We start from the raw sequence: 14241 nt of genomic DNA, 5'->3' as shown, positions 1-14241 counted from the left end.
GGGCGCCGCACTTCAGGAGGGATGTGGACAACATGGAGAGGGTCCAGAGGAGGCCACTCGCATGATCGGGGGCAGCAAGGCAGGCCCTACGAGGAAAGGGTACGGGACCTGAACCTGTTCAGCCTCCACAAGAGAAGGCCGTGAGGGGGATCTAGTGGCCTGTTACAAACTAGTCAGAGGGGACCAGCAGGCTTGGGGGAGTCCCTGTTCCCTCAAGCACAACCAGGAGTGACCAGGAATAACGGTCACAAGCTGGCAGAGGGGAGATTCAGACTAGATATCAGGAGGTGCGACTTCACGGTCAGGGCGGCTAGGATCTGGAACCAACTTCCAAGAGACGTGGTGCTGGCTCCTACCCTGGGGGTCTTTAAGAGGAGGCTGGATGAACACCTTGCTGGGGTCGTTTGACCCCAGTACTCTTTCCTGCCATGGCAGGGGGGTCAGACTAGATGACCTGCTCAGGTCCCTTCCGACCTGACCAACTATGAAACTATGACAGCCCATGAGGAATGGGCTTGTGAGCCCAATGGAGATGAAATGGCAGGAGCGGGGCTGTAGGCCAAGGCAGCGCGTGGTGGCTCTGGGAGACGGAAGGGGGCTGTGTAAAGGGGAAAGGACAGTTACCACCGGGGAGTGGGAGGCACAAGTCACCGATTGCAGGTCCTTGAAGAGTAGCCGGTTGGGCGGTCGGAGGTAGAGGAGCGCGTATGTGTGTTGAGATCTGAATCGGAGCTGGACAGAAGCCAGTGAATGTGGCAGGGAATGAAAGTGACAGTCCCACTTCCTGGAGCATGGCTGTAGCTGTGACGTGTTCCAGCATCCGTGGAGAGTGGCGCATAAACGCAGTAGGAAAAGGAGCAGGGATGGTCAGTCTAGACAGGAAGCGGTTATGGCATGGTCCACGACCTTGGAACAAAGGCCCAGGCTGCACCACCTAGCAGAGAGCCCTGGCCAGAAGACGGGTCCCGGAGGGGCGTTGTTCAGAGAAGACTCCTGGATTCCTTTGGATCGGAAAGTGAGGGTTGGGGGGCAGGGAGGAGTCTCTCGGCGTGGGGAGCGCCATGCCTGGCTGATGTTTGTGAAGTGCTCCGAGGATGGAGGGGCGCCTCGGAAGCAGGAGGACAGGTCCTGGAGGGCTCCCAGAGGCTGGAGGACACTGGCAACTTCAAAAGAAACGCGTGCGTGCACTAGGGCTCTGTACCCATCCCACCCTTCCTCCCGTGCAGCTTGGCACCGGCCTTACATGTGGGGAGAGGCCGTGTGGGCTAGTAAATAACATGCGCAAGTGGGCCTGCGGGATGTCTGTCCAGCCAAATGGAAATGCCTCTTTTCAGTGCCTCTGCAGCCGTGAGAGCTGGGAACTTGCCTCCACAGCTGCAGACGTTTCCTTGGTTGTAGCCCTCCTGGAGAAGGGGTCCTTTGCTGTGAAGCTCTCTGGTACTCCTGACTGCTTGAATGATATGAAAGAAGCAGAATGGCAAGCAACTTGTGCCACTCGCTCATCTTGCTATTATTTGTAAGGAAGTATTAATTAAATTTAACGAACTCGGCATCTGTGTACTTAATGCATCCAGCTGCCACAGTGATTGGGTACCTTTTTTATTAGAACACGCTTCTGACTGTGGGAAGAGAGGAACTTTGTAGTTGCTCATTGTGATGTTTCCTGGGTTCGTTGGGTTCAGGCCTGGAAACTCATTTGTGTCTGAGGGTATGGTAGTCTATCGTGTTCAGGCTGGAGGTCTCTGGTAGTCGGTTCAGAGCACATGAACCCGCCCCTGGCTTGCTTCTGTTTGATGCTGTAACTGTGTCCCGGCCGAGGGGGGCTACCAGAAACAGCGGTCATAAACCGAAGGAGAGCAGATTTAGATCAGACATCAGGAAAAAAACTCTTTACAGCGAGGGTTGCCAAAATATGGACTGGGCTTCCAAGGGAGGTGGTGCTCTCCCCTACCTTGGAGGTGTTCAAAAGGAGATGAGACAAGCACCTGGCTGGGGTTACTTAACCCCAGCGCTCTTTCCTGCCCAGAGCGGGGGGTCAGATTCGATGATCTGATCGGTCCCTTTCGGCCCTAGAAATCTATGAACTCTCCAAGCCTGATTGGGACCGCAGTAGAATAACTTGAGGTAAGCAAGTCCGGCTGATTAGTACTAACGGGCGCTTCTGTGCGGTGACGTGTGGCATGGCTGAGAAGGTGCTAACAAAGACGGCTGGTTTTTTTTCCCCTTCTAGTAAAGCACTGATCCGTATGTCTCCAGCACGGAGCCAGTAAGAGCAGGCAGCCAGATCCCAAAGGTTCTGGAGAATGGGAGTCTCGCGCTCGAGGCGAGTATGGTTGGCGTCGCTGGTCTTTGTAATGCCGCGCTGAGTCCGGCGACGCTGCCAGGTGTGTGAGAGTCTGTCCCTGAGAGATCCTTGTCCTCCTTGTAACTGGAGCAGTTGGCTTGGCTCTCCGTGGCCTGAATGACTGCTGGCATGGCACAGCTGGCACGGTGCATGCTGGGAAGGGGAGCTGGGTTTGTTGGCATTTCTGTGCAAGGCATTGCATTTCAGTGGATCTCCTTTGCACTAAGGAACGGAAATCTGTGTACTGTGAGTTGCTTGCAAACGCCCCCCTCTGAAGTGGGAGTGGGAAGGAAGGAGACTGCACCTGCCCAACTGCCGTGGGTGCTGTGCAGGCATGGGTGAGATGCGTGCAGAGGGGGTGGTTCTGCTGTGGGACACGTGTGCAACTTCAGTCATGTGGGAAAGATAGGCATGTGAGAGCTGCTCGGGTACTGTGGCTGTGAGTGGAGTGCAAGCCACCGGGCAGCCTTCTTACCCAGGGGCAAGGAGAGAAGCAGGGAGACCAAGGCCTGTTCCTGGACATTATCTCGCATGGTATGAGTCAAGCTAGGAGTACAAGTGCTCAGTGCCCTTTGTGCACGTTAGCAAGTGGCGTTGGACTGTGTGAGCCTGTGGTTCTCTCTTGATCGGCTGAATAGTGCGACGATAGCAAACGCTGCTGTTTTTCCTAAGGTTTTGTTTCCTGAGTTTCCCTGGGTTAAGAATGCCTCTGTCTCTTCTCTAGGGAAGGCAGGGTTTGAGTTTCACTGAGCTTCCTCTCGTCTCGGGGGGAGCTTGCTGGTGGGGATGAAGGTTGTCAGCACATTGTATGATTAGGTCCTTAAGTGCTCAGATCTGTTTGTCTGCCTGGGATAAAGAAGCGTGCGTTACTAGCCGAAGTACGTGTGTTGTCGGTGACTTGGAAGATGGGCGTTTTCTGACTATTTTCCCCCTCCACTTCCATTTTACATTGCTCTCATATCTGTTTTCTTTCTCAGCGTAGAGTTGAGCGATTGAAAACGTGGCGTTCTGCGTGGAGAGGTCAGACTGGAGCATGGCAGCGTCTTTCTAAAAGTGGATGTAAATGCAACGGATGCATGTGCTGGGATCAACTCTTTTGTTCTGGGGCGTGGGAGGTCGGAGTGGTTTGTTTTTTAAAAATTCCTGCAAGGTCACCATTGGCATTGTGCGGATAGATGGTGCGCCGGCTGACTCTCAGTGTTTACTGGCGTGAACGTTGTCAAATCAAACTGGGAGCACAGTGAAGAGGAGGGGAGATATGTAAACCGAAGGGGAATACATCCCAAGTAAATGTAAATTCTGTGCAAAAGCAGGTTGGTGTCCCCCAAAAATAGAGCCTTGGATTTTACTTAAAATACAAAACCCCATTGTTTTCGTTCTCCAGTGCTGCTTGAAAAAGGCCCTTTGCTTTCTTTTGAATGGTAGCTGGCTCCAGCTGCAAGGCCTCTCTTAGCTGTCTCGTTCCCCAGGGCTTGAACAGAACTTTTACTCGCCTCTCCAAGGTGAGCGTAGAGGCAAAGCTAGCACAGCAGTGCTGAATCTACACTTCCAAGCCAGTGCTGCGGTGGGGGAGGGAAGTGCTTATTGTACCATCTTTTTCTTCCTCCTCATGCGCCCCCGCACATCCAGCAGATCCTCTGAGGTAGGGCTCCATGGCCGGGTCATGTGTCCCCTGAATGTCCTTCCCGTTACTGTCTTTGCGCTTGCTGTGTCACTTCCATGTGGTCGGTTCAAGTCCTTAGCAAAGCAGTTTTCTGATTCCGTCCCGATTTAATGCTGTCTCTGTGTTTCTGTCGCATTTTCCATCCTGCAGGATCCCTGGAACATCAGAGGAGATGGGAATTAGTTTGGCCCCGGCTGGCATGCGGCCCCTTCTGGGATGGGATGTGGTAGCTCTGCAGCAGGGGACAGGAGAGGTCCTGAATTTTGGGGTGGGGAGTGACAAAGTGCCTGAAACGATTGACAGATCCCATGCACGCGGTGGCAGTGACAGATGGAGAGGAGGTACTTGCGAGAGCATGGATTTATGGCAGCTTATCCCAGGACAGGAAGTCACCCTTCCCCTGCTATCATCTGGCTGAGGATGTGTCTGATGATCACAAAGGCTGGAGAGGATCAAGAACAAGGGCCACTGTGAACTCCAGTTATTGTCTTCTCCTGGCACAGGCCTGGCCAAGAATTCAAAGTAACTAATGCGGGACTTGCTCAATTGTGCACTTACTCAGGCTTCCTTTTATTTTTCCCAAGAAATGCCATAACCCTGAGTGGCTGCCTTTTGTCAGGGTGATTCAGAGCTTTCTCTCTTGCTCCGCTCTTGCAGCGGGTGTATATTTGCAATTGTGGGGCAGGCTGGCATTGAAAAACATCTTAATTGCTTTTGCTTCCAGGCTTAGGTCATGCTTTGTTAAACAGAGCACATAAACAGATGTGTAGTTCTCACCTGTGGCAGAGCCGTCTGCAGGGATGGCATCCTGTTGCCTTGGGTAGACAAAGGAGGTCTCCCTTTCTGCAGAGTTGTTTTCTATGCCGCTGGATGACCAGATTTTGCTCTAATGGTGTAAGGAGGTGTGCAACAGGCAAGGAAGAAACGGAATAGTAGTCGTTATAATATGCACACAGGCTGCTTTCAGTGCCCTGGGCTGTTTGCGGTCTTGATGCAAACAGGCATGTAAAGGTAGCCGGCAGGGGAGAGGAAAAGGTAACAGCCCTGTAGCTTGGAGAGATGCGAGGATAGTGGCCTGGTGTCCCCTGAGGCGCGAAGAATGCCTAGGAGTGATTGAGGGGAGGGGAAGTGGGTGGATTTGTTGGGGATACTGGGAATAAGTTTGGGATTGGTGGGTGGTGCGGTGTTTGAGACCAAGGAACCACTCCAGTAATTGGCTTGATTCCATTAACAGACTACAAACTCGCCCAGCGGACAGTGTCACATAGCATGCAAGCGCAGCTGCAAGTAGGACGGGAAGACTTTGGTGCTAGGATTCCTAGAGTCCACTGGCCAGGCGTCTAGGATATCCTGGGGAATACTTCAGGAAGCTGTTAAAGAAATGCTGTGAAGCCTGTTTCCAGTGATTCCAGCTTGCTTCGGCAGCTCCGACTTTTTATATTCTGTTCTGGGTGGGCTGCTGTGGTTTTGAGAGTGAAAGAATTGCCTTGGAATGGGCTAGTCACATTTCACCGTTCAAGCTAAGCCATATAAATTTATGTATTGTTTCCCGTCAACCTTAGCGGTCACTCGCTGTCCCATACCAGTGTGCAGTCCTTTCACTTGTTTGTCGGCCACCTGTACCATGCTGCCTCAGACTGTTTCCTTTAACATCTATCAAAGTTTGGAGTTAGGAAACCACGTCCATTTGCAGCTTGCTTGCCGACGGCTTACAAATGGGTCACAACGGTCTGTCTTCAGAGATACCCAAAATAGCTAATTAATTGTGGCAAAGCACAGATAGGCCCCCCCCGCTTTGTGTTAGTGATTGGGGTGGCATCTCGGAAAGAGCAGGTCCGATCTGTGCCTGATTTGCGATGCTTTTGAAAGCTGGATTTGCCACTTGTTGCATGTAGTTACCATCACAGTCCTTCTCTGACTAGATAACTCATGGAACAAAGCATGAATGTGGTGACGTGCTCAAAGCCTCCTGTGAGACCATGGGCTACCTTGGGATGGGCCTTGCAAGGAACTAGGAGCCCGGTTCCAAGCTGATTTTCTTTTGTGAGGGACCGAGGGAGCTGCACTGGCCCTTGCCAGCTCACTCTTGCCCACAGGCCAACCCAGAAGGCTCTGGGAGGACTAGTTGGGAGGGTTATAGCCTTGCTTTCCACAAGCCTCTCTAGGTAATCTGGGGTTAGCTGGGTGAGGGAAAGCAAGAGCACTTCTGTCTGAGAGAGCTCTCAAAGGGAGCAGGGACGCGCACAGATTGTAGGTCCCCAATCTCTGCAGAGGCGTACCTGAGAGCAAGGTCTTGGAGGAAGAGACCAGCATCTTCAGTCTTTGTGGTGCTGAGAGCTTTCGGCAGCCTGCATGCTGTGTTTAGGGACATGGGTACTTGTATGGGGGGAGCCCTGGGGTCCGTTGAGAGCCGCGTCAGGAGTGAATGTCTGGCGGGGCCTGCCTGGCAAGGGAATGTCGGTGGTGCCGCAAGTGAACGTTGTCCTTGGGGAAATGTGTGTCCTTGGGGCAGGTAGAAACCCCAGCCCAAAGACTGACTGGGCCCCAACCAGGGATCTCATTGCTTTAGCAGGAGGGTTATGTTGGACTTAGCATAAGCTGCTGTAATGCCGCAAAGCTGCTGGGCTTTCTCAACAGGAGAGCAGCCCTCGGAGTAGGAGTCGCTCCTTGGATTGCCTTCCCTTCAGCAGTAACCTGAAGGCAATTGCAGCGGTGCACCATTAAATCAGTCCCAGGCTGAAAACACTCCAGTGCTGCAAAAGTAACTTCCTCTTGGTTGTTTTTTTTTAAACAAATGGCTTTTGGAGGGCCCTTGTTGGCCAGCTTCCTGAGCTTCGCTAGATCGGGATCTGGCCAAGCAGAGAGCGCTTAGTGCTATTTAAACACCCGTGTGTTTTGCAAGCATTGATGGCTGGAGTGAGAATTTTTTTTTTTCCAGTGGAGTCTAAGGAGTTGGGAACTTGAAATCCCCTTTCATCTCGGGCTCCCTTTAGCCCTGCTTTAAATTCCAGCCATTGGTGGAAAGTGCAGGAGTCCCTGGTGATGTCCCAGCAAACGGCTTAGCAAGCAGGTGAATGCATTCTCACCAGAAGCTTGAGCTCTTTGCTTTGCAGTAAATGCTGTGTGTTTGCTCGGTCACTTCCCTTTGTGCAGGTGGCTGGAGCAAGCGCGTGGCAGATGGGCTGGCCTGGTGGCAGTGCGGTGCTTCTTGGGGACTGTACGCTACACGGGGAGCTAGAACTTGCCCCTTCCCCTCCAAGCGTCTAGCCAGTTCTCCCCTGGTGAGCTCACTGATTCCACTGCTGCATGCCAGCAAAATCTGTTGCACTTAAAACCCTTTGTGCAGTCCCAGGGCGACCAGTCTCCTGCTTTCCAAGGGGCGTGGCTGCTGCCTGACCCAGGCGTGGAGGGTGTTGGCTCGTAATAAAACCTCTTCTAATCTGCTACTTGGCTCGTTGAATGAATAACCGAAACGCTCTGCTTTCATAATGAGTGTCCTGGAGTTTCACTGCAAACGAGACTGTTTTTTGAGTTGGGTAGCACCCAGATGATGGCACTGAGCTGCCTCTACAAACTCTGAGCATAGCAAGAGGGCTGGTGCTATAACATTTCCTGCTAGCAGTTCCTTTGGGGATCACATGCATTTTCTTTACTTAAAGGCTTTAAGCTCCTTGCTCTGGCTCCTTCTTCACATTGGCCTTAGTACAGCATCCCCTGTCACTCCCGGTGCCAAAACATGGTCTGGGTTGTTGAGACCTGCATGTGTGGTGGTGTTAAAAGGTGCCTCTTGGAGTCCTAGTTGCTAAGAGAGGCCTGGGCTTGGTGGTATGAGAGTGCTTGCAGTGCCTCTGTGAGATGGGATTCGTAGTGCTGCGTCATCTCGGGTGGAGAGGCGAGGCACGGAGAGCACAGTGCCAGGCAGTGATGTGGCAAACGCCAGGCCGATAGGGCTGTGCCGCTGCTGGTGTCCAAGCCATCTCTGGGAGAGCTCTATCGCGCTGCGTAGAGATGCACAAGGTACCCAAGGGAGTGGGTGGGCCTGGTTCCTCGGAGTGCCTTGTGTCCCTCATGCCACTCATCAGGCAGCTTTTCTCCTCTGTGTTCCTAGGTTTCCAGGATCGGTCTCTTCTGTCGTCCTACGAAATCATCATCCCGCAGAGGTTAGCACGAGAGCGGCGCGCTGCCCCTGGTTCCTCCGTAGCCCAGGTACCCGGTATTTTTAGAAATGTTTAAATTCTCTGTCTGCTGCCTGGTCTGTCTGATGCTGCTTAGGTGAGGGGCTAGACGAATTTAGGGCCAGCAGAAGAGTAGAAGTGCCCCCTTCCCCATGCCTGAGGCATGCCAGACATTGTAGTGCACCAGACCTAACTGACCATGTACCTGCCTCCTGTAACACAGCCTGCGCATGCTTGAAGGCGCCCGCAGAGGACTGTGCAGTGTCAGATTGGCAGAAGGATTAATAGGATTTCTATACCCAGGGCAAGAGGATGATGGCAAAGACGCTTTGTACTTGGAGGCTAAGGCTCCTGTCGTGATCTCAACGTAGTCCCTAGTCAGTTTGAACGGTCCCCTTGAATAAATAGGCCCAACCTTCTGCACGTGCTGCTGGGCTGAGGTACAGCAGGGGAAAGATTAGGACAAGCAGGTCCAGTTCATAAATGCTGGAGGAGGCAGTAATACAAACTGCGTTGTCCTTTCCCAGCTGGAGGAAGTTATATGAAAAGCACTCAGCTTCCTTCCAGGAGACTTGGAAAGGAGCTGCGCGTTGACTCACTTGAATGTCGCCCAGCTCAAGTTGAGATAACAGAGGGGGTGAAATTGCAAGGCAGGGGGAAGAGGCTGCTGGTGGCTTGACTGTGGAGTGCCTTGTAGTGGGGGGCTAGGATCATTGGCCACCTGTTGGGCATCCCCGTGTTAGGAAATGGCTGAGTGGCAAAGAACGGGAGCTGGTGTGCTATTAACCCCTCTCCTAGCCTTATGTGAGGACAGGAGTGGCCCAGCTGGGCAGTAACTTGCCTACCAGACATTGAGGACCTGGAAAGGAAGATGAGAATCGCTGGCTGTAAATGAGTTCTCCTGGCCGAGGCCAGAGCTACACCACTCGGTTTTGCTGGCTCAGCGGTGTTGGTTAGCAATCCCCCCCAACTCCAGGGGAATTGCCTCGTAACCTGCTGAGTTCCTGTGCTGCTGGCTGGGATAAGCTGCGTGTGCCCCAGGGATTGCTGCTGCTGCGGCTAGGCCTGCCAAACTTGCAGGGAGGGCGAGATCCGAGGTGTTGCCACTGCACCTACAATTGCTGGGCATGTCGCTGCTGCTTGCTCCAGGGGTTTGGGTGATGCCTGAGAGAGCATATGGTTACTGATTTCTTTTTTGTAGGCTCAGGACAAAGTGTCATATGTCATTGAGATCGAGGGGAAAGAGCACACGATTCACTTAGAAAAGAACACGTAAGTGACTCGTGTTGTCACGGGGCTTCCAATACCTGTCTGCTTGGATTATCCACCGATCGGTCACGCTGGACTAAAAGACAGGCCGGTAACAAGCTGTGTCCAGTCCGGGAAGTGACTTGTCAGAAGTACAGCTGCACTCGGGGACCGTGAGGGGAACTGGTGGAAGATGGCCCAGCTCTCGCGTCCGGTCCACGGAGCCTACATCACACAGCGCAAATGCTTGGGTGTGCCTCTGTCGTCCCTGTGATGTCCTTCCTTAATTTTGTCCCCTGCAGTGTTACTCCAGTTGTAACCGCCCTCCTGTGTTACTGCTGGAACAAGGAAAGTGCCTGGAGCGCAGGGCTACGGAGTTTATAACATGCTTAGAAAAAAGAAACCCTCCTTCTTTAAGCTTTGTCGCTGTGTTTTTAGGGGTTTCACGTGACCGCCACCGGTTACGAGCAGCCCACGTGTGGGCTGCGTTTCCCATCTTAAGCCAAGGTTCCTCTTAAAAGACTGCTCATAACAAACAAATAAATGAAAGGGGGGCTGGAGGGCTCCTTTTCACCCCTCAAATGTGGGAATTGTGCTTCTCAGGACCAGCACTGAACTGGCCAGTATTAGGTCAGCATTTTTACATGGGAACCATTTCCAACATACTTTCCTTTCCTCCCAAATGGAGGAGGGGGGAAGGGGAGAAGCCAGCTGCAGTCGGACAGCCTGGCTGCTACAGTTCCCGGCTCCTTGCCTTCCAGCCTGTGAGGTCTGAGCTCGGTTTTTTGTGTGTGTTGCGTTCTCCTGTCCTCATCTCGCCTGACACTTTCCCCCTGGTGGAGGCAGTTTAATTGCACTTGCGTTCTAGGACGGGGGGCTGTTTCAGAGCACAGTCAGACTGAGCAGTTATCCTTAGAAACAGTAAATTCCTTGATGGTGAGTGTTTCTGGATTGCTTATTTAATTGCAGCTTGCGTGCGAGATTAGTTTTGTTATCACCCTGCAGCAGCATAAAGTGTTTCGTGGCTCTTTATTTTCTTCCCCTCCTCTTTCAGACAATTATTACCCAAAGACTTCACAGTTTACAGCTACAATGAGGAGGGGAAGTTGTACTCGGAAAACCCAGACGTCCGGGTAAGTCTCTTCCTTTTGTCCTGTGCCTGCAGCTGGTGCCTAGTGCCCTTTTACACCTGTGTTGCTAAAGAGTCATGTATAAAGACATCCACTAGTGCATCTTCCAGAAGGCCAGGGGCTAATTCCCAGTGCTCCTTCCTCTGTGCTACTCATCAGGAAAGGCTCACAGGATAGCGATGTGTCTGTCGTTGGACTGTGTGCAACCATAACAGTTCTTCTGCTGTTCAGTGAACGCAGGCTTCCTAAAGGGCACTGGCTCGTGTCTGCTGGGGACCAGAGTGCTTCCGGGGAGTGGTCTGTTAGACGGTCTCCTTCTTGACATGGACTTTTAAATACTACGACCCAAGGTGACTCATGAAGGAGTGTAAGAACAGATGTGGAATAGAGAGGAAGCGTTTCCCGGTAGGGGTGCTTGGAAGAGCACAAATTAGAAAAGAGAGAGTGAGAGACCCCTCTTTTGTGGGTTGGTTCCCTTGTGCCCCCTGTAACAGTAGTGCCCCACAGACCCCAGTCAGAGCTGGTAACTGGAGACCAGCGCACCCCTCCCCTCTCTCATCTGGGCAAGCTGCTGCTCCCACCCTCCTCTGTCCCCTGGTGGGCACGGACTTAATCAGCCTTTGAAGATGAGGCAGGTGTCATGGAGCAAGAGCAAATGGTGATTCATGTCACAATACATAAAAGAGCATTTCCTCATCTCCCACCCCCTCTGCTCCCTGCATGCACACCAGCTTTGCCTTTTCCCAGAAGTCAGCTTGTGTGCATGTGGGCTTTTTACTGGAGCAGCACAGGTACCCGAGTCTTTGCTCGTTTTAATTAACTTTCTGTGACTCAGCCAGCGGCTGAATAAGGGAGAAAGCTATCTGCAGATCAGGGTTTCAGCTCGGCAGGAGACCATGGTAAGTACTGCGGCTCAGAGGGATTACTGCATGCCTCAAGCGCTTGGCAAGGTATGGGGCCAAAAGAGCAAATGACTTCATCCACCTGACCACCACAGCGCTCTCCAGACGCACCCTTTTCAGTGAACTGGGTCATAACAGCTGCAATGCTGGGAAAAGCCTGTGGGCTGTGGACAATAAGTCTTTGTTTGGATTGCCCCGTCCTGGGCGAGTGACTGGAAGGGGAAACATGCAGAGCACAGAATTGGTTGTGCCTCTTCCTGTCGCTATTTTGGGGAGGTAAATACAGCGTGTACACAGGACACCACCAAGCTGCGTGTTTAGAGGCGTAGGGCCGGACTGTTTAGCTGCATAGCCAGCTGCTACACTACAACAGCTCTGGCCTTTCGGGGCTCTCGGGGAGAGCTAAGCTGAAGCAGATAATGGTTGCGATTTGGTATTGTTGTGCTGTGGGTGTGTGCGATTGCCTGGGGAGGGAAACATGTTGTCAGGGCTGATCAGGGATGGGCCACGGGACTGAAGAGCTTAGGCAGCGCTGAGTGTCCACTGGCAATAATAACAGCAGTAATAACACTGGCTGGAGAGAGGTGACATGCAAGCCAAGCAGAGTGGGATCCAGTGCTCGTTCCTGACAGGCTGAGCGATATGCTGGCATGCAGCAGCAGCAGAGGGCCAAGCGAACAAAATTTAGTTGGGTGGGAGACAAATGACTCGGGAGTTGGCCAGCTCTGCCGCAAGGCAAGACAATGTTTGCAGATGGTGTTTCTGAGCCCTGCTGGCTTCATAGCCTAGCAGATGTTAGTACAGCCGCTTTCTGCTCTAAACCTAGGGTTTAGAGTCTACAGTACAGCCATAGCCAGGGCTGGGCGGGTGGGATTGTAGTTACCCTCTGTATTGCAGAATGGCTGGCCCTGTTGGGCTGCCAAGGGGACCTGCAGTCAGTGCCGGGAGGTGAGGGCCCGTCGCCGGAAGGGCGAGTCCTGCAGCAACTGGTAGTTGGATTGAGAACTTCACATGTTGACTGGGGGGTGGAGGGTAGTGGGCATGTATCTGGCACTGTTGTATATGTGCTGCCTCGGGCATGGGAGGGGGATGCCATAAGTACGGTGAGATGAATGCGGCGCTAGTGGCAACCATGCCCACCGATTGCGCTGGATCTGCATGTGTTCCAGCGTGCTCCGCTTGAGTGCGTGGTGGGTAAGCACGCGATTTGCTGAGCTCTGTGCTACAATACCGGTCCCAGGTTGTTGCCTGCTGCTTCCGCTGCAACAAAGAGCAGGTCTCTGCCTAGCATTTAAATGCATATACTGCATTGGTGCGTAGGATCTTTCAGCCCCACTGTCTGCCACGTAACTTAATGGCACTCCAGGTAACGTGGACTATGCCTGCCCGTTTTGTAAGTTATGTGTAACGGGCTGGGACAGTGAAGGGGGAGCAGCTGTCAAAAGGCTCTGGGAAGCTGTGAAACTGAGGGGAGCTGCGAGGGTGAAGGCTGCTAGTGCCATGGTACTGCGTGCTGAACGAGTTGTGCTGAGAAGCACGTGCTCCAGGTAAATGCATGAGCCGTCTTCAGACCTGAGGCACTGCACTGAAACAGAGGACTGTGTGCATTTGTGATACTACAGGAATAATTTTGCCTTGCATTCCTCAGGATCACTGTCACTATCAGGGATACGTGGAGGGGATACCAGATTCTGCGATTGCTGTCAGCACTTGCACTGGACTCAGGTAACAAAAGTTTTTTTTTTTGCTGTGTCACAGTTGTGCCTGGTCAGAGTCAGAATAGCTGAAACCCAGTCCTGCCCCTGAGCTTTCCTTAGCTGTCAACCCAGGCTGTTTGGTGCTGTCCTGCAGGAGAGTGTCCATTTGGCACAGTGTCTCTGGCACTAGTCCTTGGTCAGTCTCACTTGCATTCATTCTCAAGTTGCAGTTCAACATTCCTCCTTTTTTCCCTTAGCCCTTGCAACAATCCACTCCATTGTTACACCTCTGGCGAACCCACTAGAAATCGTTGCATCGACTCCTAATATTTCTACAGTCCAGGGTGGATGTTCACTTTAATGAACTGTTTTGGATTGGATGTAATAGTCTGTTTTTAAAAAAGAAAAAGCTACCATTTGGAGTGAAAGAATGAACAGCCACTTCACCAGTCGTGGCTCGTAAAAGCCCCCTAAGCTTCAGCACTGATTGGAAAGCTCTTTGGACTTGCGTGGTTTTGCTGCCTTTTGGAACAGTTTTGCTCTTGACCTTTGCTGTTCTTTATTGCTCTGTCATGGCCCAGTGGTAAGCGGCGGTAATACCTGAGCTGAAAGGCTGCTGTTTTTGGAAGTCTGACATAAGGACCCCAGGTAGCTCAGACACTATCTGTGTGCCTCCTGAAAGTCCCATTGCTGTCATGGGGATGCTTGCCCGTATAAGCTAAGCAGAGCGTATGTGTGTTGGAAGGGTTGTTTCTTTGTGTCCTGTGGCTGTCGGTGGTTTCCTGTTGCCTCCCTTTGCTCTCCAGAAGTCTGGGTGGGTCGTTTGCGGCCTTGCTTTGGGTGCTGGTGTGGGTGACGTGCTCTTTCTGTTGTTAGGGGACTGCTGCACGTGGGAAATGTCACCTATGGAATTGAGCCCATGGACGACAACTCAGACCTCAAACACATAGTGTACCGCTTGGAGAATGTGCAGAAAGAGCCCATGGTGTGTGGAGTGAGCAGCACCGACCTGGGAAGAGAGCACACAGAGTACGAGCAGCCTCCCGGCATGACTCAGCTGCTGCGAGTGCGTACTCAGCGTC

General features: G+C 52.5%; 1 protein-coding gene across 1 annotated transcript in view; it reads left to right on the top strand.

Annotated features, from left to right (window-relative positions):
* LOC109295537 (disintegrin and metalloproteinase domain-containing protein 9-like) overlaps nucleotides 1-14241 on the top strand; it is a 42432-nt gene that overhangs the window by 3842 nt on the left and 24349 nt on the right. The window contains exons 2-6 of the mRNA XM_019514437.1: nucleotides 8116-8213; nucleotides 9384-9454; nucleotides 10485-10563; nucleotides 13111-13187; nucleotides 14036-14225. Coding sequence (XP_019369982.1) covers nucleotides 8116-8213; nucleotides 9384-9454; nucleotides 10485-10563; nucleotides 13111-13187; nucleotides 14036-14225 — 515 coding nt within the window. The remainder of the gene's footprint in view (nucleotides 1-8115; nucleotides 8214-9383; nucleotides 9455-10484; nucleotides 10564-13110; nucleotides 13188-14035; nucleotides 14226-14241) is intronic.

The sequence above is a fragment of the Gavialis gangeticus genome, unplaced genomic scaffold (genome assembly GCF_001723915.1).
Source record: "Gavialis gangeticus isolate Ggan-Ray unplaced genomic scaffold, GavGan_comp1, whole genome shotgun sequence".
Classification (NCBI taxonomy): Eukaryota; Metazoa; Chordata; order Crocodylia; family Gavialidae; genus Gavialis; species Gavialis gangeticus.
This window is presented reverse-complemented; position numbering and strand designations above follow the sequence as displayed.